At 40.4% G+C, this 24,696-nt stretch overlaps 1 protein-coding gene across 1 annotated transcript; it reads right to left on the bottom strand.

Annotated features, from left to right (window-relative positions):
• Window positions 1-2,443: 2,443 nt before the first annotated feature.
• Window positions 2,444-24,089, bottom strand: nckap1l (NCK associated protein 1 like). Its single transcript, XM_030777275.1, has 30 exons — window positions 24,012-24,089; window positions 23,495-23,587; window positions 22,401-22,457; window positions 21,640-21,782; window positions 20,753-20,843; window positions 20,151-20,288; window positions 19,409-19,457; window positions 18,699-18,855; window positions 18,299-18,355; window positions 17,977-18,073; window positions 17,533-17,642; window positions 16,825-16,957; window positions 16,178-16,259; window positions 16,020-16,078; window positions 15,086-15,231; window positions 14,327-14,459; window positions 13,732-13,851; window positions 12,494-12,633; window positions 11,945-12,076; window positions 10,562-10,780; window positions 10,045-10,175; window positions 8,164-8,261; window positions 7,710-7,803; window positions 6,721-6,803; window positions 6,190-6,270; window positions 5,318-5,411; window positions 5,029-5,145; window positions 4,416-4,525; window positions 3,098-3,187; window positions 2,444-2,560 (listed from the first exon to the last, which is right to left on the bottom strand). The coding sequence occupies exons 1-30, from the start codon at window positions 24,072-24,074 to the stop codon at window positions 2,444-2,446; spliced, it is 3,234 nt and encodes a 1,077-aa protein (XP_030633135.1). The 5' UTR covers window positions 24,075-24,089.
• Window positions 24,090-24,696: the final 607 nt, after the last annotated feature.

Genomic DNA, 24,696 nt, shown 5'->3' with positions numbered 1-24,696 from the left:
ATTTCTGTTTGTTGACATTTGGTAAGCCCTCTGAACTCTACGTGTTTTCACTAATGCTCACCATGCACAATGTAATAAGACACTGTTGATGACGGGATAATTTCCACCCAATCCCCACCCTACTCTTCCCTTGTCAAACACAGGGCACTTGAGCTTTTTCAGTGTAGTCTCTGACCTCAGTACATCCATTATTTACTGCATGTTTCCTTTTCCCCTACAGATTTGACCCATGGCTGTGTAAGCGCCAAGTTTTTTACTCGAGCCAAAAGATGGACATCATTAACATTTAATATTTGATGTCAATCAGACAAGTTACTTCAATAATTAATTATTTGAGCTTAACCATATTCGTTATTGTGTTAAGTTAATTAAGGAAAACCCATGTTCGAAAAACGCACTTGGTGTATCTCTGCTTCTTAGAAATGAGACCCAAAAACAGCATTTGTTGCTATTCATACTTAGACCACTACATCATTTTCAACATCAAATCAACACACTCACAGCTGAATGAATGTTTTAGCCAGCAACTCTCACAACATCTTAAAAAAACAAAGAAAGAAAAGAAAAAAGTACTATCTAATTCAAAACGGCAGTCCTTATCGGCGAAATTACAGCCCTTTAACAAATGCATCTCAGCTAGTCAGCATCTCACATCCAGCCACATCCACTGTGTAAATAATCAATTCTACACTTCATTCAGAACCTCGGTTTGTATTCCTGTTTTGTAAGCATGAGCTGTCGTATGGCTTCAGCTAACTGGTTCAAAATGCCTGACCAGAAACTCTGGTGCCAGTCTCCCTGTTGCCTGTTCCCTTTTCTCACTGTTAATACTGAGTGTCAGCGCTGACAGGGCGTAGATCAGAGATATATTAGTGCAGCTCTTACAGTGTGATGGAGGGTTTCCAGGAATCCAAGCTGTTGACAGAGTTCTTCTCTCTGGTGTGGCTGGCCATCATGGTGGGCACGCTCTCTCTCTCTCTCTCTCTCTTTGCCTCACCTCTGCTTCGCCTCATCACCCCTGCTCTCACCTTTTATTTTCCATCCTCCGTCAGCATCCTGGCCCCGGGGAGGAAACTCTAACAATCGCCCAGGACAAATGGGACAGAAAATGCTTCTTTACTGCTCCTTGACAGATGAATACTTGACAAAACAGAGAGATACACAGGAAGAGATGGAAAGAAAGCTACTCTGTACTCTTTTAAGATACACTGTTGGGTTATGATTCATAAAGCTTATTCATTAATTAGTATTTCCACCTTGGTCCCATGAGAAATGAGACTATTTGGAATTGGTACTTCAGTTCAATGAAATGCCACAAATTGCTGTTGCCTGAATAATTTGTTTAGGGCTGTGTGTATTTGTGTTTTGCCAGCTGTCTGTAGAAACCTCTACCCTGTTTCTCTTGTTCTCTTTGAAAACCACATGCAAGTATCCACCCACGCAGACAATCACATTGCTACAAGACTTCTCGCCCTGTATTTTCACGCACAATGAAATTTAGCTACCATTTTTTTTAATCTAATCAGACAAATTCAAGAAAAAGGCAGGTCATGTAGAGGCTTTCTGAAAAGACAAGTCTGCCTGATGACCCTGTGGACACACAGATGTGTGTTGTTGTTTTGATTGAGAAAAACGTCTTTGAGAATCTCTCGTATAAATATTTTTTTGTAACCCCTTATGTAATGTTTTTATGAACACCACTAAATGCTGATTTCATCATCTGTAAGTAGACATAAAGCACCCCATTGTTTGGGTGCTTGCTGACAGTGTCATGTGGAGCTTAAGAGGGTAAAATGACAGGGGAGTGAAAAGTAGGAAAAACATTGATGTCCCTGAGATGTGAATTAGAGAGTCCTAATCGAACCTGTTTTCTCTCTCTGTTTTTCTTTCTGTTCGTCTCTCTGTATGTATGTGTGTGTGTGTGTGTGTGTGCGCGTCTGTGTGTATTTGTTTGTCCTGCTCTCATGTTGCTGTATCTGGGGAACAGACCTTTTTTTTTAGCTTGCTGGTTCAGACAGGAAGAGTGTGTACTCCCACTGAGCATACTCACACACACACACACACACACACACACACACACACAGACGTCAAACCCACATTTCCCCAGCATGACAACTGGTGTGAGGACAGGGTATGAATCTGCAGACAGATGTGAGCAGTGCAGTGGGAATTTGTTGGTATAAAGCAAAGAAATAAGCACATTTCATTTTCACACATCACATCTCAGTTTTATTCAGGAAAAATTATGAGAATATGTCATTAAAACTATTACAAGGTCTATATTTTATGAATACTATGACTCTAATGTGAATGACATTTATAAATGATTTACAGCTACGATTAAATTTATTCATTATGACAGTCACAATTATAGATAGTAGTACATAATTAAAATCATCCTTGTCCTTTGCTGTTCTGTTGGGAAAGACTGTAACTTCTTCCATTAGCCCAGTGTATAAATAGAGGTTTTGAAAACCTCCCTGTAAGCATTGCGCAGAAGCACATAAGGGAAACAGCTCTCCAACATGTTTTGGCTCAAAAAGGGCGACTCCTCCACTATCTAACACACACATAAAAACACACACAAGTACATATCAGACAGTATAGAGATAACACAGTCATGAATCACTGAGAAGACTAATAACTTTTGTGATCGAACCACAAACTAGCAGCACGCCTGAATTTTCCTTTCTTTGCTGCAAAGGAAGTTGGGGGCTTATTTGACCTGCAGTTGTTATTCAGGGTACACTCTCAGAAGGCGGGCCATTTTTGAACAGAATGGCCATGATGAACGTTTAGTGGTTTGAGATGGTGCTTGTAGTGAGTAAAAGTAGAAAATCACTGTCAAATTTAGCCTTCTTCTGTGATGAAAAAATGGTACGAGCATTTTGATGGTCCATTACTTATTGAAGGGAACCACTGAAGGGTCAATTGCATTAAGCAGTCATCGGATTCTTTTGTTGATTTGAACTTTCCTCTGCAAATTCCAGCTTAAATGTTAATTGAGAAAATGGAGTGATAGAGCGATTCTAATATTGTTTGGACTTTAAGTTGGAGTTGAAATCTTTGTGAGAGATACAATAAGGGAGACACTCACCATGTGTAAGAGGAGATAAACCGAGTCTCTGTTCTTGATCTCTGTTCTCTCCACGCTCTGACCCAGCTGCAGCAGGGTAGAGGACGCCACCTACACGGAACATTGAGACAGATCAAGATCACCATCTGTGAACTGTCGCACGGACGCTCTTTATGGAAAGATGATTTGGCTTATAGAAGCCAGACAGGGTAACTGTTAGTGAACAGCAACAGCAACAACAACAACAAAGACCACCCAGGAAGCTTTGAATCCTCATAACTGCATTTGTCATCACTCTTTTATAAACGTCAGTGTCTTATTCGCTGGCATTGAAAAACAGGAACATGAAGTGCCATTCAATTTGCTTAGCATCAGTTTGTTAATTTCCCACATTTGACATATGTTTTCCTCTGAATGTATTTCCTCTGAATCTGTTAGAAGTCATTTAATCTCGGCAAGGGTAAAACCTCCTGTTTTCAGTCAAGTTGAGATAAATTGAACTACTTAAATTAAACCATAAGTGGAAACAACAGAAATTCAAACTGGGTGAGAGTCGATTTTAAAGACGAAGAAAGAGGAGAAAAAGGCGTTTTAGTGGGGGCAACTAGATTTAGGGTATAAATATTCATCAAGCTCGCACAGCAGAAAAGAGGCCTGCCCAACGGCATGGAGACATGGGTTTGTACCCTGGTAGAAGCTATGTTTCTGGTTTGCCAAGTCGTCCACACAGGCACAACTGGTAGTGTTCATGTGTTGGAAGTCAGCAGGGGATTGTATCCCTGTTGCTGCCATAGCGACTCCCACTTGTTGGTTAGTGGCACTAAATTAGTGATTTATGATCTGAGGAGCATAACGTGTACCTCAGCACACATTATGGTTTGCTTGAAAAGTCCTCAGTTTACTAGCTCCATAAATCCAACTTCAAAATAGGTTGGAGATATGTGAAAACATGCAGAACTGGAAAACTACATGACTCACTGAAACTATATTATCATAAACATGCTGAAAGTATATTATTAGACTAACTTGAACAGATCATGTCGCCTGAATAAGTAAACTTTACACTTAATTTACTCGAAAAAATAGTCTTGGTTTAAGAAATACAAATTTTGCTAAATTGAAGAGGATAATTCATGTTCACCAACACCATAGTTTTTTCAAGTTTTTTCTTTGTTTCTATTTTTCAGGAGATGCTGTATGCACATGCTCTACATATATATGTGTTTGTTTTTAGGCATAGAGCAAAGTCCTTCCCTATGATCCAATTTTAGATGGTTTCATACGCATCTCAGATGGAGTGGTCTGATAAAACGTATGTCTGTAATGTAGGTCAGCTCACCAGAAGGAACTCTTTCAAATGCTGCTCAATGTTCTTGTTCAGAACGGTGAACATGGCGGCAGCCACCTGGTTGATGGCTGTGGCCAAACAATGAATGTTGTTACGGTGGCCTGTTTTGGAGACAAACAACCAAATCAGAAACGACTGAACCACAATGACGTTGGATGCTTTGTGCTAAACGGACAATGAAGTGTTCTTAGCACACATTACACAGATGTCCACGTCACCCACCCCCTGCCCCCCACCCGCCACCAGCCATGGAAACTCTTAAGGAAAGAAAAACACCATGTAAATGCCATCCTCTGCTTTCTTGCATATTTGGTACTGAGTGAACTTTTTTTTTTTTTTTTTTTTTAGAGAAGTCTCCAAGCCAAGTGACTTGGGACACCAGGCAAGAAGCCAAGACTAACTCCAAACATACACGTCAGCATTCAATGCCTGTAAACAAAAGTCCTGTGAACAAACATATTTAATGTGATCCAAATTCTGGAGTCATCAAGACATTTTGAATTATTGCAATGTGCAGAATCAGTCCACTGGGCTGTGGTAATCGTCTCATAAAAAGAGACAGTGTATTCCAGCAGAGTTATGACCACTGACTGTCCAGTCCTACCTCCATTTTCTCGGCTGTAAAAAGAGTTTTCGTCCAGCGCTAGAATGGGCAGAGATACAGCGATATAGATTAGCAGCAGACAGGCTAGTTTGACTTCCTCTTCACTGGATGAATTGTCTGCAGAAAAAAAGAAGAAAAATCAAAACAAAACAAAAAAAGAAAGAAAAGAAAAATTGGGTTTACAAAGCCTAATTTATTTTGTACACCTTGAATTATGAAACATCATATAAAATCTTGAATCAGTATAGATAAGAGGGCAGATAAACAAGGTTTCTCCCATAGATGATACCTGTGCGCATGTTTGCTATGGCTGTGACCAGGGCAGGATCTATGTCACATGACAAACCAGCTGTGGATGCCAGTTCAAACACACTGAGTGTGTCCTATGCAATATAAAACACAAGGCAGAGAGTGTTTAGAGCCTGAGAGAACAGCACAGTGTGTCACGTCATTCACACTCCTTCTAAACATGCATACAGATATTAAACAACACCAGAGTGTTTTAAATAAATATTTATAACAGAAAGATCACCAACATAAACACATACACAAACGCAAACACACACTTTGGCACTTGTACACACATATACACATACACACATACACTAAGTGAGGAGAATTTTTTAGCTGTGAGTGATGAGATGTGAACGTATTACAGCATAACTAGTGTTGACGTCATTGGAGATGTTGGTCTGAATTTATCATGTCAAGAGAGACGCAAACAGGGACATTTTTACCCACAGACAAACCGCACTGACAGCTGATCAAAGTTCGCTGGCCCCTCCAATGGCTTCAGCGTTTCACACACATGCAGATGCACTTGCATAAACGTTGCATTCAAAATGCAGTCACTTATGTTAAAATAAACTATGTTCTCCAAATGCAAGATACACATAAATGCATTTTACACGTAAATATGTGACCATCTATTCACTTGTATGGACAAATGGTGAACTTAAGTATACCCATGAAACTCTTCAACATTCTCACTTCTTTTTTTGCTTTTTGTGGTTAGCTGAATAACCTCAGACCTTCAGTGCCTTTATCAAGGCTTTGATCTGCTTCAGTGTCTCATAACCTACATAAGCAAATCGTAAACTTTCGGAAGGAAAAACTTCTAGTGCATCTCTGTTGTGGGCCTTGACATGGGAAAGTTTTTACCTTAATGTCTGTGTCAGGGGTGACAAAGTCCCTTAAGCACTCGATTGGTCCCATGAGAAACGGGCAGTGCCTGTGCATGATCTAAAACAGCAAGAAAAGAGAGAGAGAGAGAGAGAGAGAGAGAGAGAGGAAAAAACTAGAACAAACATTCTGTGGACTCTTTGAAGGAGACGGAGCTCTAACACATGTCTATATGGGTGTGCATTTTCATCCTTTAAGACATGGCTTTAAAGTGTTTTGCAAATGACTCATAACCCATCATAGAAATTCTGCTCATTACATATTTCAAGAAATACATAAGAGTACGTAGTCTCTGTTACATGCTCATTGAACGATATAGCCTGACCTTATATGGATATGTATACACTAATAAACATAAAGTGAGATATGATCAGTTGTGACAGCTACTGCAAGATGTATGGATCTTTAGTCAAACATATTGCCATTGGTACGAAAGGAATATATTGTATGATTTAATTTGTTCCATAGATTTGGTGCACAGATTGTAAATGGGGGGAAGGAGTCACATACATCCCCCAGTGCGTCTTGTGCCATTTTTCTGAAGGACAGAATTACACCAATGATTGTCATTCTTTTCAGTACGTTTTCAGACGCTGCAGAGAGAGAGAGAAAGAGAGAGTGAATGAGGATGTGGACAATGCAGTATTATCATTTTTAAAGAGAAAACCGCCAGCTGCCAGTAATCGAGTCCGCAACAGGGCTTGCAAAATTTCTAAATCCCTGGTGGCCCTTCAGGCAGGCATTTGTCAGATTATGGTAGCCCGAATTGAATTTTGACTAGCCCAAATAAAAAAGACCGTTTGTTATGTAGATATATTCGAGAAAGCAATAAAAAACATTTATTTAACAAGCACAAACTGCAGCAATCATCCTGTATAAATCAATCAACAATCACCAGAATAAATATTCATTTAGATCTGTCAATGCACTGAAACTTCAGTATGATAACAAAACAGATTAATGGTAATAATATGTATAACATAGCATACATGCTAGCATAGCTAGACACAAAAAAGTTCAGGCAACTGTTCATATAAACTTTCCAACTTAACACTACATCCAGAGCTGTATTTTTATTCATTTTTGACAACACTGTCCTACAAACCCGTATTTCACTTAGGGGATAATTTCTGATAGACAATTAAGTTTTCCTGTTGGGCTACCAAAATGTAACACCATCCTGCCCGACAGGAAAACTTGATTGTCCCGTGACATCAGGCGAGTGATTTTGCAAGCCCTGCCCAAACTCTTTCAATGCCACTATCTCTCCACCTGTAGTGATTCTTTTTAGAATAAAGATCATCCATTTTAGAAAGGCTGAAGTGATGGATTATACATTTGAGTTGTGTGTTCAGTAAGAGTATGCAGACCCCCCTTGGGGGGGGGGTCTCAAGCAGATCTGCTAGCTTTCATGCACCAAATCAAGCAATGTTTCATTTTCTCTGTCTGACATCATGAAAGAGTTGGAATCCCATTCTGCCACTCAGTAGTCACATCACCTGTCAGTCTCCTCTGAAGACCGGCCATCACCTCTGGTTTATCAAAGTTGGCTCTCATCTGCACCAAGATGTCCATGTTTTCTATGACAAGTTTCTAAAAAAGTACCAAATAAATTATGTGTGGGAAAAGGTCACATTAATGATGTGAGATAAGAGGTGTTCAGTGTGCATCTGAAGGTGATATGTCCATGTTTCTGTTTGTCTCTGTGTTGTATATATAATCGCTGAGTGCAACTCCGAGACATAAAAAACATTCTTTGGATCAGGGTCGTGAAACCACAAGAGAAAGAAAATATTCACATTCACCAGAACGCTTTTCGTTCATTAAATGCTTTAAAGCAGCCAAAGTAAAAGTGGATGGATCCCCTTTTTCAAAGTGATAACTTTATTTATTTATTTGTTTGTTTGTTGGTTTGTTTGTTTATTTAATTGGTTCTGAATGTTGAAGTCTCACCTTTAGCTCTCCAACCTGAGAGGTAATGTGCCACATCAGATTCTCACTCAGAAACTTCAGGCCGTACGGACCAATCAGGTCTGCCAGGGCACGTAACTCTGGACACACAGATCAAAGACCCATCAATCCACAACGTTCAGAACACCAGTCCAGGATTACATGAAGTAATTCAGTGGCTCTCACTCTGTATATATATTTCTCTCTCCATCTCTTCCCGCTCTTTATTTCTCTCTCTACAGTGGCTATACTGGCACTTATAGGGATAATGCAGCTCTCCATTTCCATTTGGATAACATTGCTGCCATAGTCCAGCTACTTGAATAATGTTTCGCAACAGAACTTAGTAACAGCATTAAAAAACAAACAAACAAACAAACAAAATGGATTTGCACATTTTGTTCTACTCACAGAATTAAGCTTGTCAACCTTAACACTCCTAAAATAGACACATGTAGGCCTCACTGTGTATCACTGTGGGTATGTGGGTGATTATCATTTGCCTCATCTGTGAGTTTCTTCATTTCTCTATTAAACCATATGTTTCAGGGCTGGCCTGGGGGGTATTCCAGAAAGCGGATTAAGTGAAGAGCCTCGTGGCTTTTTTTTGCTAGGAGAATGAAGCCATAGGACTCTTCTATTAGGAGGTTTACTACTTGTTCTGAGTTAACTAACTCAGAGTTTTCACTAAACCCGCTTTCTGGAATACTCCCTGAGAGACAGTTACGCTGTGTTTGTAACTGAGATCATATGGAACATACAGAAATATCAAACATACATAATGCATACAGAGATGGAGACAATATGTTTTATAATAAGGCTGCATTAGTGATATGTAACCCTTCACGTAACCAGAGCCAAACTGTGGGCCGAACGTGGGTGTTTTTCCTCTCTCTGTCTCTTTCTCTCTCTCTAGCCTGTAGCCATGTTTAGGTAAGAATATGCAGGCCTGGTGGAGGTGATGAGATGGGTGATGAGTGACTGAGACATGTAGAGAGCACTGAAGTGCCTTTGAAGCCCTGGGATGAGGCAAAATTCAACTGATGGAGCAAAACACATATGGCAGCATGTGTTCTCTCTCTCTCTCTCTCTCTCTCTCTCTTTCTATCCTTCTTTGTACAGTCTCTTAAAATGATTTCCAATGAGGCTAAATCTAGGAAAAAAGATTCTCTTCGGGAAAAAAAAAAACAAGCCTTTTGAAATAAATACCATCAATGAACACCAATCACATACGTTTGTAATATGATGAATTGATCCAATTGGGAAAGAAAATGAAATCACAAACACTCACACATATGAAAAAAAAGAAAGAAAGAAAAAACAAAACAAAAAAAAACCATGCTGCAGTGCCTAAAATGTTCTGCTCTGTGTTATGACACTTCACATTACAGTAGTGTAATCCTGCTAATCATTATTTACCTAACTGGTCCCCTGTGCCTTCAAAAGAGTCTGATTCATTTGTGAAGTGCGTTTAATATGCATGTCAGCATCTCCTGATAAACAGGTGATTAATTGATGACTGAGAGACGTGCACATACTTCTGCTGCATTAGCGACTAACAGCATGCTAATTAGCTAATGATGTGTCATTGTCAGATGTGTCCTTTGAATGGGGCACATTCAAATAATGAGCACTTTGAATCTCTTAATACTAGTTATTCAGCACTTAAATAGCGAAACATCACATTTTAATTTTTTTGTTTGTTTCTTTGTTTTGAATGATAACAACATTATTTCATGGAAATTAAAAAATTCAAGAGATAGGTGTTGGGGAGTGCTGCTTCAGTTCTGCATTTTACTCCCACCTACCCTAGGTTTCACAATAGCTAAGTGGAGAAATAAACGAGGAAGTGATTTGACTAAAACGCTAACTGTTGTGTCTCACCGGCAACGTCTGAGTACTCCTCAGCCCGGAAGGCTTGCTCATTCTCAGCATTCTGGTTGACAAAGCAGTGCATCGTGGGACAGTGGATGATTACCGCATTGCTAGCCTGACGCAAAAGGCCCTCCAAGTACCTGTGGAGGTGGGGATAAGTTAAACCAGTTAGAAGGTTGGAACCGCAGTAACCATTCTTACTAGTAAAAGAGGATTTTTGGACGTTCATAGCAAAAAGATGTTTACAGATTTCTTAAGGCTAAATGAGGTGTGATATGTAAAAGATTGAAACAAAAAGGCAACCCCCCCCCCCAAAACAGCCCTTCTGGAACCTGACCTAAAAAGTGTTTATTATTGACTGGAATACTGCTTTGTCATCATACGCAGCTGTATCATAAAAGAGGTGCTGAGTCATACCAATTGAAGCACTTACTTTACACTGTACCCTGCTCTGTGCACAGATTATGGCGAAAAAGAATTGTTCACGCTAATTCACAGGAGGAATGTAAACCGTTCTAACTCTCACCAGTTGGTGTAGAGTGTGGTGATGGTCTGCGCTCCATAAGAGTCGAGCGGCTGCGTCTGCTGCAGGAGAACGTTCTTTACCAGCCTGGTGACGTCCACGCTAATGTAAGAACTCAGAGTGTGAAGGCCAGCTGTGTAGGCCCGGATCCCGGCCAGAAGCTCTGATGGACGAATAATATCCTGGGTGGTCTGGTTATAATTAGCCATCTGTACAATGATCCTAAAAAGAAAAAGAAAGAGGGGGGATGCAGTGTCTATCAGACCACAGTATTCTCAATGAACCCACGTTGCGCTTCAGTAAACGTTCACTGCAGGGGATTGCTAAATGAGTCCAGCTTTGTTTCCATTTCTACACACACACACACTGCTGCCTGGGGGGGGGCACTGATTATGTCCAACTGCCAATCACAAAAGGTTAACGCCAGGCCACCGGCAATAATGGCAATCACTCCAAATAAACTCAGGCTTTGGGTGAATTTATCTGGAAAAAAAACATGAACGCATGCTGATGGCGAGCCTCTTATGAAAACTCAATTTTGCTTTCTCTCCTAACACAACCCCCTATATCTGTATGTCAAGCTCTCAGATAGATCGTTAATTTAAATTTATGTTGCTCCCATGTCACCCGGAATGGAAAATTGGTAGCTTGCTGTGGAAAGTCTTTTGTGACAGATCATCTCAAGCCTCTCAGAGCTTCTCTCTCTCTGTCTCTCTCTCTCCAGTTCACTTAAGCTGTTTTCTCCCCAGCCACTGTCTCTGTGTTTTTAGTGGGCACTGGCCAGGGAATTTCCCTGTGTCCCTCAGTCCTGGAATTACATTCTAGCCAACATGTAAAGCAGACTATTGGTTTTTGAGGCACAGATAAGAGAGAGAAAAGAGAGAGAGAGGGAGAGAGAAAGGTTGTGAAGTTCGGTACTGACTCTGCCCTGAGCATAGGGACCAGGCTACAGGAAGGGCACTACTCTGAGACAGATCCCAGCTAAGGTTTGGTCGACACAGTCCTTACGCAAAGTCAACAGCAACCTTTCTCCTGCAGAGACAAACTGTTGTAGGGTTTTGTTCCGGGCTTAATCTAGCACACAGGACTGTTATTCATAAACTCACTGGAATTTGGACCAGAATGGAACAAACAGTTGCACACACAGTGTCTCCTTAGTACAAACTTTGCACACTATTCATGTTACATAATGTAAATTTTTTATCAAATCACTTCATTATAAATCTATATTCACTATCAGTTAACTGAAGTTCGGACTATGGTAGGGCTGTCTCATCACATCCCATTGTCAAAGTTAAGTATGACAGAAATGCAATATTAGATGTGACATTACATGTGACATATACATAATGCTGTTTGTCATTTGTGTTAAAGAGATGGCAGTACTTGGCCAGTCGGGTCTCCAGCTGTGAGAGCAGGAACTCAGAGGGGACGATAATGTGCTTGAACACAGTGATGTCTGAGCCGTGACTGAAGGAAGCACACAGCTCTGTCAGCGTCAGATGCATCTTATCCATACTGAGAGAGAGAGGGAGAGAGAGAGAGAGAGGGCGGCTTTGATTAAATGCCTGGAATCGCAATTTTCCTTCAGCATAAGTCAAAATCATGTGGTGGAAAGCATTTCCACTGATAGCGTGGGCAGCCCGGTCTGCGAGTGGAGGCAGAACTTTTCTTGATTATTTGCTATGACTGTGTTGACTGGAAAAAAGGTAAGTGCAAATGTCACTGTGCGGTTGTGTAAGTCTGTGTGAGTGGCATTTGTTTACCAATCTCTCTGATAGCTATAATTTGCTCTAACTTCAGTGTAATTCAAAACTAATCCTATTTCCTCGTCTACTCTAACACAGACGTTTACACAGTGAGCATATGCACCCAGGACACTGGAACAATACGAACGTGCTTCACAGCTAAGAACAAAACTGATGCATATCTCACTTTGTGACGATGAATCTGTCCTTCCTCTGGCTCTCTGTTCCAGGCTTTTCTTTGGGCATCTCGCCTTTCTTTGGCACCGGCTTCTTCAGCTTTTTATTACGCGCTGTGCTTATGGTCTGAGCACTGTGTTTGGGCAACAGCTAGCACACGACACAGAAAATGAGTGTGTTTGATACCAGCTAGCACACAACGCAGAAATTGAGTGTGTTTGATACCAGCTAGCACACAACGCAGAAATTGAGTGTGTTTGATACCAGCTAGCACACGACACAGAAATTGAGTGTGTTTGATACCAGCTAGCACACAACGCAGAAATTGCGTGTGTTTGACAACAGCTAGCACACAACACAGAGAAAAGGAGTCTGTTTGACAATAGCCTGCACATCACACAGAGAAAATGAGTGTTTTTGACAACTGCTAGGACATAACACAGGAAAAATTAGTGTGTTTGACAACAGCCAGCACAGAGATATAGATTGCGTTTGACGATCGCTAGATCACACCATACAGAAAGAGAGTATGCATGACAGTAGAAATATGACATTTTTCTCACAGAACAAGCACAGGAAACAGAGGAATGTGAAACAGTCACAGAAAGTTTTTAATAATCAGTGTCAAGCATTATGTGTTTTATATTTGCAGTCCAAAACTAAAATCATTCAAGACCAGAATAAGCATGTGATAAAGTTATCATAACATATCTACAGCCAGCTGTTGTATTCCCGGTAAAAATCTACACCACTATGGTCAGTAAAAAACTTCTGTCACATCCAAATCCAAAACTGTATCAACACACTTTAAATTTCAAATAAAAGATATGAGACAGTTTATATTACGGCTCTTAAGGCTCCCTGACACATCTGCTTTGACCATTAACTCTGTTTTCTCAGCCTCACGACAGGAGGATTTTCAGTTATTTCTCCAGTTTATTGTATGTACCTTTGTGTCCCCTGAAAAACTTCATGCTCTGTTCATCTAAAAACTTCATCTAAAAGCCCTCTTCATTCTTTGCTCTTTGTGCTAATAAATCGACTCCCCCCCCCCCCCCCATCTCTCTCTCTCTCTCTCTCTCTCTCTCTCCCCTCTCCCTCTCCCTCTCCCTCTCTGCCTTTCTCTCTCTCTCCCTCTCTCTCTCTCTCTCTCTCTCCCCTCTCTCTGTCTGTCTGTCTGTCTATCTCTTTTTATTGAGTTCCTCAGAGGGGGACTAAATGAGGTTACCATACCATGGAGAACCCTACCTGCTCCTCCAGGTTACACTGCTCAGCACATATCTCCAGGATAACTGAACTGGTCTGTCGAGCTATCTCCTCCAGGAAGGTCACGCACAACTTAATGGTTTTCTTCTCTAATAGGTCGGTCTAGACAGACAGACACACACACACACACACACACACACACACGCACACACACACACACACACACATCCAGGACACGTGTGAACAGGACAGGAAGAAAATGTCAGATTCATTTCCTCTACATCTGTCACTCTGTAATGTGTGTGTGTGTGTGTGTGTGTGTCTGAGAGAGAGAGTAGGAGAGAAAGAAAGGGTGAAAGAAAGAGAGAGGAAGAACATGTGTTTGGGTGACTGTGTTTTTACTGCAGGGCTGGACTGTGACCATGCAATCAAACCTAATTGTATCTTAACTGCTTTTTCCATGGCCACAGAAATGGCTGATTGTCTATCAAAGCAACAGCTTTAATCAAAGACAATCTAAAATAACTAAAGAATCAAGTTATTTTAGCTTCCTCTTGGTGAGTTAGCTTTATATATTGGTTACTGAATAGGGACTAGCTGATGGCTGTTTGTAAGTGGAGAGTTGCTCACTACTGACCTCTTCAGGACACATTGGATGTGTGGCCTGGCTGAAGTGAGCACAGACCATGGGAAAGGCCATAAGGTACCGCTGCATGGATGTCTCCTCACTGCTCTGTGAGAACATCTTCTCAAACACACGTGGATAGAACCTGAGAGATGGACATAAACAGAGCTAAACCACGCTGACTTTCAAAACATTAGAAAAAGACCTTGTCCTGTGAGGTTAGCTTCACAAACATTTTTCTTGTTCAGTTTAGAATCTATATCTCATGTTCATCAGGTGATTTGACATTGGTTATAATAAAAGCAAAGCATCAGATCAAACTATATATAAACAATTGAATAAATTATAATGAATTTTATTATTGCATTACTTAAAACCATAAATTCCTTTGCACTGACACATTAAGTAGGAGACGTGTCGCACAATCTAAGAGTTTATTTGATAAATCTACGAGGACTGTCATATCTCACTTCATCTGTGTCATTGTCAACTGTGAGTGAGTGGATGTCTCTGTCCAAATATTCTTTAATGCCTTTTTTCTACCTCTGTCTTCTCATTTTAGTTAACCACAGGGTGGCCAATGAGAGATGACATATTGTAAAAACATTATTTAAATTCAAGACAAAGGCTTTATTAGAATGCCATATTCCACGCCATTCCAAGGGTGTGGACAGTTTGTGAAAAGCCTTTAAAACAGAGCAGAAAAGAACCACTCGTTCAGAGGCACTGAGTACATATTTGACCCAGGTCAGGATCTGCTTTTGGACATACCCGAGGATGGAGAGGTCAGCGGTCTCAAACAGGAGGTTGTCCATATTGTCCATCATCTTGGTGTGGAACTGGATCAGGTTCATGAGCTTGGCCAGATCCGGGTACTCTTTCAGAGCCAGCGTGGCTTTGGCCACACTAGTGTAGGCCTGCATCAACAGAACACAGTACACATCAGCATCAACTTTCATACAGAAAAAAATAGACAGAGTTCAACATTAATCACTGTCCTCACACTGTAAAAATTCTTATTCCGTAAATGTATTCATAAGTTCTTACTCTATAAATGATTTATTCAACTTAAAAATTACATGAGGTGGTTAAAAGGAATTAAATTGATGGGATTTTCTTTCAAATTCTATCCACATTTTCCTTTAATTTGACAAGAAAATATTAAATTAAAACCAGTTTAGAGGAACTAAGAAAATATTTTGCACTTAATAAACACAGTATAGTAGCCAAAGGCCTGTTCTACTTTTGACAGTGCAGATATGGATGACTGTTCAGTCTGATCCAACTGTGTGTAACACAGGTCAGATTTATTCACAAGCCATAGGTGATACACATACATTATGCCTTTTAACTGGATGATGTGAAGTCAGTCTCAGAAGTAAAATTTATGTTTGGTTAATCCAAGGCATCAGTGAGAAAGACTACACATTTTATTTCTTGAAGTCTGAAGTATTTTTTAATCTTTTTTTTTTCATATCAATACGAGGCAAAAGAACAAAACAAACAAATAAATAAATAATAATTAAAAAAAACAGCAGATGTATGAATGATGACGCACTGTCAACGTGACAGAACAGCTGAGCTCTCCATCTGCGGAGAGTACAGAGTACAGAGCTGTGGTTTTTAATAAGGACAGCAGAGAAATTCTCCTCAGATTCACTACAAAAACACATCACTGTGTATGTGTGGATCGGGTGGACAGTACCTGTAATCTCAACCAGTCCAATCTCAGGGACCTGAAATCAAATTCATCTCCGTTCTCCACTGTAGAGAGAAAGACACAGGCAAAACATCAGCAATAGTCTTTTCTCAGCTGAAGTCAAACACATGGCTGGGATGAGCGAGACAGGAGGGATTTCTCACGCTGTTTGAGTGTCATGGCAGACAAGGCAGAGACAAAGGAACTCATCAGCACAGACTCTTCCTCAGGGCAGACATACATACTCTGCGGAGGGAATAAACGACAGAAAATGAACTCCTCTATCTTCCTGTCTGTTATCAGGCAGATTCAATATCTTTATTTTGAGTATGAGTAAAAACAACCTCCTCCGGCGGAAGAATAAAGAGGAAAAAGGAGATAGGAGGGAAAAGAGGCAAATCCATGTGTCTGCTGTTGTAAAAGGCCCTCTTCTTTCTGAGCTGGGTGTATTCTCTCTCACTAATTACAATTCCTGGTTGGTTTTAACTGACTGATTATGATGATGACTGCTTGAGATAAATAATTTCATCAAGTATTTAGATTACATGAAAACCTCTTGTGTAGGATCAAGAGACTGTTTTCCTCATTTTATAATGCTGATAAGTCCTAAGATTCATGTGCAATGAAACCACTAGATGCGGTAAAGAACTTCAGAGAGCATTGATAGTTGAACTTGCTTGCACTGGCAAAGATTAGGTTTCAGAGCTGTGGTCCAGTAAGCTATTCCAATTACTTTCTCACAGCCAAAATGACCTATTTGGCCTCAGTGCGGTTTGTTTCAGTGTTACATTTGAATGGTAGGATTCAGTACCTGGATGGTGTCGTTCAGTGCCAGTGCGTCAAACTGGGCCAGGTATTGTAAGTGGTAACGCTGAATGACGTATTTATGGCGACCCAGAAGACCGCGAAGCTTCTCCATGTAGAACAGTAACTCTGCCATATGCCTGCAACGCAGACATTATCACACACACACACATACACACACATAAACACGCACACAAACACACACACACACACACACAGATGTGTGCGGGTGTCACAACACTTCAAATACAGCAACAAACACACTCATATTATGCTGTTTTACATTACATTGCATTAACATTTCACACTTATTTTATCACATAATTTATCTTGTGAATTAGGATACTTATCCTAGGCAAATACTGAAACCTACGCATCATTGTCATGCCACTGAAGGAATTTATGTGGAAGTGGAAATTCTCATTAAAAAAAAGAAAAGAAAAGGGAAAAATCTGCCAAGGATTTCTTCAGCCTACCAATGTGTACATCATATAAATTTCATTGCATCAATAATGGTAAAACAAAATCTATATTGTGTTTCTGTGCAGCTCAGTTCTAGAATCTTTGTTGCCATTTGATAAACGAATAGAAAATGATTCTTAAAACCATGTTAAACCATGTAAAGAATCTCCTGTTTTCCTTCACGTTGATGATATAAGACAGTCAGGAATAGGCTTTGTAGCTCTTGTCTGCTATCTGTTTAGCATGGACTCACGTGTCAGTGTAATCCTCTGGAGTCTTAGTTTTAGGGATGTTCTCTGAGTGACGGACCAGCCAAAGGACCTCGTCACGGGAGAACGACAGAGCCATGAACACAAACAGGGCCTGTGGGAGAAACAAGGAGGCAGAGAGAGAGAGAGAGAGACAGACAGAGAGAGAGAAAGAGAGATGGAAGGAACAGAGGGAAAGTTAAGAGAAAGAATGTAGCGTCTCCCTGGTAACCGTCAAAAAATTTTTTTTTGGGTACTGATTATCTTTTATCTCCTATTTAGGAAGTTCCCGTCCTCTGACACGCCCTGGTTTAAGAGATGAAGTATGCATGCTCTCACATCATTCTGCAGTCTCTATACACTTGGGTGTGTGGACTGAGAGATGCCTCAGAGAACCAGAGGGGAATGATTTGGACTTTTGAAACAGATAGAAATGTATTGTTTCATACTTTCGGCCCAAGCAGGCCTGGTTCGTCCTCCAAGACCTTAGTCAGCTCCTTCAGTGCGTGTCTCAGGAAGATTCGTCTCTCTCTGTGCATCGCTCCACTGATAAACAAACATAAACACAGCTGGGTACCAGTGCACTTTACAGAAACCTCCTCATTACTTTCAGTTAAGTGGTAAAATTTTACAGCAATTTAATGAAATATTTTTTCACAAAATGCACAAATATGTTGTCTTTTATTCAAATGGTTCATATAGGCTCATTCTTAAAGCATGTGTCTAGAGACCATACTGAGATCACACTGAGGCCAAAATAAACAAGCTCACCAGTTTGCAATAATGTGCTCCTTACACTCTTTGATGTCTGCAATCCGTTTACTATATCTGAAATTTAAAAAAAAACAAAAAACATTCAGTGAATATGTCCATAGACCACAAATATACCACACACATATACACACATATGTATTCACAGATGTACAAACACAGACATACACACACACACACACACACACACACACACTGTTCAACATACACTACATCAACAATTGAAAACTCTTGGTTAGGTATTGGGAACACTTTACACTTGTACCTTAGAGCAGCATTATTTAAAACACATTTAACCACAACTTCTTATTTTAGTTCACTGACTCAGAGCAGCAGTTTGAAGTTGCAGCAGGCTCTCTAAGAGTCATCATCCACTTGCCCTGTGCCTTTTCTCTCTTACCCCTTCATATTGTCAAAGTGATCCTCTGAGACCTTGTGTATCTGAAGGATCTCGTCTCTGACCAGAGTGATGTAGAGTCCACTGCGTAGTCCCATCTTCCACAGCTCCTGAGACGCCTGGTTGGTGTTCAGACTGTTGTGGCACAGCAGGAAACCAACTAAACAGCACAGAGACAGCAAAGGGTCAATACAGAGACAGCACAGAGACAGCACAGCGACAGCACAGAGACAGCACAGAGACAGCACAGAGCCAGCACAGCGACAGTACAGAGATGGTACCGAGACAGCACAGAGATAGTACAGAGACAGCACAGAGACAGCACAGAGATAGCACAGAGACAGTACCGAGATAGCACAGAGACAGTACAGAGAAAGCACAGGAGAACAGGAGCACAGGTTAGAATGTGAAGGTAATGTCTCAAGGCAGTGCATAACATGACACCATTGTACAGATAAGGGGATGCAAATATTGAATGGTATATCAATATATTATCCATAGCATAAAGGCAGACAGCCCTATACACAGTGCTACAAAAGTATATATATCCATAAATGATGATATGTCATTACATAACAACATTTATACCTACCACTTCCACAGTTATTCTAGGCATAGTGTGATGTCAGTCCCATTGAAAAATCTATGTCATGATATGATTTTGGCAGGAGAATTGTAAAAAGCCACTCAGGCTGATGGGGGGAGATACTCACTGATGATCCAGCGCTCCATCACTTCCATAGAGAGATATTCACATGCCATCTGTAAGAACACTCTTAATCAAACCCACTTATACATCATTGTGTATGATATTCACTTATATCCTTTATATGAAATTCCCTTATATTCATATACCCGACCCTGCTCAGCATTGCTTTATTTAGAAACACCTCAGAGTTTGGTTTAAAGTGTATACCCATAATAGTACATTCAAAGAGAAATGTGTTTTCCATTTTAGTGCATTAGAGCTGCATACATTTAAACAGATGTAAGTTTTTAAATTATGCATGCCAATGTAATGCCTAAATGATGTACTTTATTTAGTCCGCAAGCGTTTAACCTTCATTAAAAAGAATAATGAATAAACTGTGAAGTGTTTTGACCACAGCTGCACAACATCAGACATGTTTGGTGATTCACACCCTCATGCACATTTGCAATGCTGCTTTTTTTGTATGGTGTGTGTGTGTGTGTGTGTGTGTGCGCGTGCGTGCATGTATTTGTGTGTGTACGTGTGTGTGTGCACTTGTTGGCTCTTACGCCTGGTAAAAACAAAAAAACACCAGAGAGCGCAGTGTAACTGCAGAATCTTTAATGACAGTCTTTGAGGCAGGCTGGCACCATTTGGCTAGCGCTGTTGGCAGTGGCTTTGAGGCAGACTGGCACTGTTCGGCTGGCACTGTGGGCAGTGGTAGGACCTTTGGTGGTGGGGTGGTGGCAAGAGGAGTTACTTACAGTTTCACAGCAGGCAGGGCTTAACATGTTAGCGGGGGCACTGAGGAGACTGAGGAGCTGGGCACTGCGCCATTGTTCAGCTGGCAGGTTCCTCCGCGGGTACACCAGCTGCAGCGAGAGCAGGGCCTCTGTCACCGCCTGTTAGAGAGAGAGAGAGAGAGAGAAAGATAGTCCGACAGACAGGCAGACAGATAGGTACGTATAGAGAGAGATATTCACGTCAGTGTTGTGAAACAGAAATGATGTCTTAAGAACAGACATAACACAATGATTTTCTGCTACTGATGAATACTGAAAATGTTCAGAAAGGAGAAAGTCTGAAGTATTTGCTTTAGCAGTTAGTGTTTCTGTGCTTTCTTCTACACGACTAGTGTTTTATTTAGGAACTGAGTTAAAGAATGCCGTGGGTAAACGTTTCTATTTTTTTAGAAGTACAGTTCTAGTCCTTTTTCCAGTCAACACAGCACTCAGAGACCCTGCCCTCACTTGGCCTCAGTGAAACATCATGAAACGTGAAACACTGAAATCTTTTGGTTAATCCTTTTATTTACTTATTTATTGGTCTGCATGGGCTTGTCTGTGCTCAGCTCAGCCTAGCTCACCTTAGTATGAGGCCCAAACTCCTCAGTCAGCTTCTTCAGAGGGTGATCATACTCCACAAACATCTGTCCAAGCCGAGGGTAGGAGGGGTCACTGCAGAGTCAATACGTCAATCAAATGAGCTACTAGTACATCACAGTAATGACAAGTGACCAATCAGATGGCTCTGTCAGGCCCACTCTCACATTATTGCAGGTAGGGTGGTGTTTTTAGGTCTTATTAGAATAACCCCACCTACCATACCATGGTGAGTGTGGCTATGAATTACCCAAGGCAAAATCCAGTTCTCTTGAAACTCATTGTTTGTGTTTTAACTAGCATGACAAGCCTATAAATCAGATATGGATCAGATCAGTTGGGGACAACGCACACGAACGGTCTTTGGAGACAGAGAGGGTTTTAAATGTCATTGCGATGCTACGGTGTTTTCTAGAAAATTCTAATTAGGATCCACTGTGTACTCCACCCAATTAGAGTGCAATTTGTTCAGGGATAACAATGCATAATTACAGGTAGTCATTATTGAACGGCGTGACCATTCAGTGTCTCTGTAGGCCTTGAAGTCAGTCATAGGAGGACGGTTGCTAGGCAGCTGTTGTCCATGTCAGAGTTTGCGTGAGATAAATTAATAATCACGTATATGATCTGTCATTCATGCATAAGGACAAGGTAAATGTTAACATAATGATGTTTGGTAGTTTGTGGGTGTCTGTCAAGCTATTCTCCCCAATGGATGAAACAAGATAAAAGAAAAAACGTGTGTACGTGTGCATGTGTGTGAGAGAGAAGTGTAGAGAGAAAGAGAGAGAGAGAGAGAGAGAGAGAGGCACCAAGAGAGAAACAGAGTGAGGTTGAATCCAGAGAAGTGAAAAGGTCAGGGCAGCTTTACCTGCTCCCGTTGGACATCTCATGGGCACAGTTGTACATCCCCACCAGCGCCTTTCTGTCATCAACTCGGCCCAGCATGAGAATGACTGAGGCGTAGGTGGTGATCAGGTCCAGGTAGTTTTTAGTGAAGTCGAAGTTCACTGCCTATAAACAATTTTCAACCAAAAGATGATATTAAATTTGCATTTACAAGACATGCTAATGCTTTGCTTTTTTTTTTTTAACTTATTATTAAGACTGTATATAACCCCATTGCTGTAGTTCTCTTTATGGCATCATAGTTAGTATTATAATCCTGTTTATGACCTCAAACGTAACAGTGTAGTCATGCTTGTTGTCTCATAGTTATTGTTGTAGTTCTGTTTATAACACCTCATAGGTATTATTATAATTATGTCTGCTACCTCATGGTTTATAAGAATTGTCAGTTTGTCTTCACATAAGATTAAACTATGTGCAGAAAACCAATCAGACACAATTGTTTTATTGTATTTTAGCAGAGTGGCATGAATGAAAATATAATGATCATCAAATCCTTTCAGCTGAAAACATAATGACTGTCTATTATCAAGGAACGAAACATGAACTTTAAAAAAAAAAAGTATTATTCATCCTAATTAATTAACCTCACATTCCCACATTTAATTTAATTTCAAACCTTTAATCTATGGATACTGTGAAAAGATTACATCATTCAAGTGTTTAAAATTCATTGAGTTATTTTCTGTGAGAAGACCTTTTTGTCTCTAACACAATACTTACAATGTTAAAGAAGCATTGGCATGCATCTATCGTGTTAAGCAGTTCATAGACATGATCCTGATGAGAGAGAAAGAGAGATTTTGGGGAGGAAAATTAGAAACAGTTCTGACTTCTTGACCCAGTCACTCTACACAGAGGAAGACTAAAAGGATGTTATTTACTTTGCTCCTGCAAGTGTTCAGGCCTTTCAAACACAGATATGTACAAGCAGTTCAAAGCCATCTTACTTTAGAGAGAAAGGCCATATTATTGAGATGAGCACAAGCAGTTCAGAGCAGTTTTAATTTTGAGAGACAGGCCATATTATTGCCTCCACTGTCCACTGAGCCATAGTCAGCACCTCATTAATGTTCGACACCTTCCCATTCTACACGTCTGTAATTTTCCTCACAGAGAATACAGTCTGACAGGCTCTGTATGAGCCAGGAGAAGTCTCTCTCTATCATTTGAGGTGACTGTTACCTTTTCTTCGGGAAACGAGAGAACAGTAATGGACAGATTCCCTGTAATGGCTTGGTAAATGGCCATGATGAGAGGAAAAGACAGTTGAGGCTGATAGAGAGTTAGTTTGACAACCGTTAATGAAAAAAAAACTGTATGACTACACTGTGATAACTCAGTTATTGTGTACTGAATGAGAATGCTCTGAGTAGGGTGAGAATCTTTTATGTTGAATATACTATATTTTTAGGGCTTGTTCTATGTTTTATGTATTGAGAAGCTTTTAATGAACAGAACATTTCAGTACAAGTCCATGTGTGCATTCGTGTGTGTGTGTGTGTATGTGTGTGTGTGTGTGTGTGTGTGTGTGCGTGTGTGTGTACGTGTGTGTGTGCGTGCGTGTGTGTGAGTGTGTGTATGTGCGTGTGCGTGTGTGTGTGTGTGTGTGTGTGTGAGGGTGCGTGTGTGTGCGTGTGTGTGTGTGTGTGTCTGTATACACATTTGGCTCCACCTGCTGGTACTGCCCACTCGAATGCTTTTTGGTCAAGACAGCTTCAGAAACTGTTGTAGTAACCTATTTACCCTATAGGATGGAACTACCAAAAACAGGCCAGAGAAACTGAATTCAGTGTGAAAAGGATGAAGAGCCTCACCCTGAACTCCATGACGTCGATGAAAGAGTCGTAAAAACTGCTTAGCCCGTCCATCACGGCTGACTTCTGTTTTTGAATACTGCCCAGGGCTTGCTGCAGTATACATGTTAGGGACAGAGTTAGCCCGTGACAAAATCACACATTCACAATGTTTCGGATTCAGTTAAGAATTATTCTATGAAATATACAGTAATATCTGTATTGTGAGCTACACTGTCAGTTATTCTAGAATACACTGTATCAATAACCGTATAATAACATTAATAACATTTACATTACATTGATATGTTATCATTTGGCAGATGCTTTTATCCAAAGTGACATCCAAGACAAGCAGAAAACAAACAAAGCATATGACCATTAAGAAACTGTCTGTTGTGTAAGTGCCTCTGCTCAGTTCAGTATCAGACCACATACAAGTGCAAGGGTGTTGAAGGAAAAATAAGAGAGAATGAAGCAGAAGACCCCATAACAGGTATTCAAAATGAAAAGATAAAGGTTGTGACAGAGTACTTACAATGCTTGCTCTGAAGTCTATGTTGGGGAATTTCTTGTTGATGTATTTGACGGCAGGTTCCATGGCTTTCTCAGCCAGAAAAGATGGCCTGAGTTTAGGATCTGTACAAACCTGGGGTTAGACAGAAGATCAAATACGATTACAAATACAAATGCAAGGTCAAATACAATCTTTAAGTGACGAGGCTTCTCAGTAGATCTGTGTGTATGAATGGTTAATGCCGTTGTTGATTATAATTTCCTCTTGAGGTTATTCACACTATGAGAGTTTTGATATGACCTTCAACCTTTCAACCTTGCTGCCATCTCATTGACCTATAATCAGTGTAATTATCTTGTGTGTAATTTGTAATTCAGTGTATTTATTAATGGGTGCAGTGTGCACTATTTGCAATAATCAGTGCAGGTTTTTGTAATATAATAATCCATGTTGAAATAAATCAGCACAACAAATGTGGAAAAAATGATGGTTGAATTCGGGTGGAGATTTATACACAAGGCTGACAGCGCTGTTTCCTGTTGTGTACTTCCTCTTTCACTATCTTTCTCTGTAGCCTTGTAATGCTAAAGTGAGCCGAGGAGTTAAAACAGTTTGAGCGAGGTTTAAAAACCGGCTTACGACATTACTCCTGCAAACTGTCCTCCACATTCAGCCAAACTCATAAACACCATTTACAGATGCATCT

This window comes from Chanos chanos, chromosome 6 (assembly GCF_902362185.1).
Source record: "Chanos chanos chromosome 6, fChaCha1.1, whole genome shotgun sequence".
In the NCBI taxonomy this organism is placed as follows: domain Eukaryota; kingdom Metazoa; phylum Chordata; class Actinopteri; order Gonorynchiformes; family Chanidae; genus Chanos; species Chanos chanos.
The sequence above is the reverse complement of the archived record's forward strand: the minus strand, read 5'-3'. Positions and strand labels throughout refer to the sequence as shown.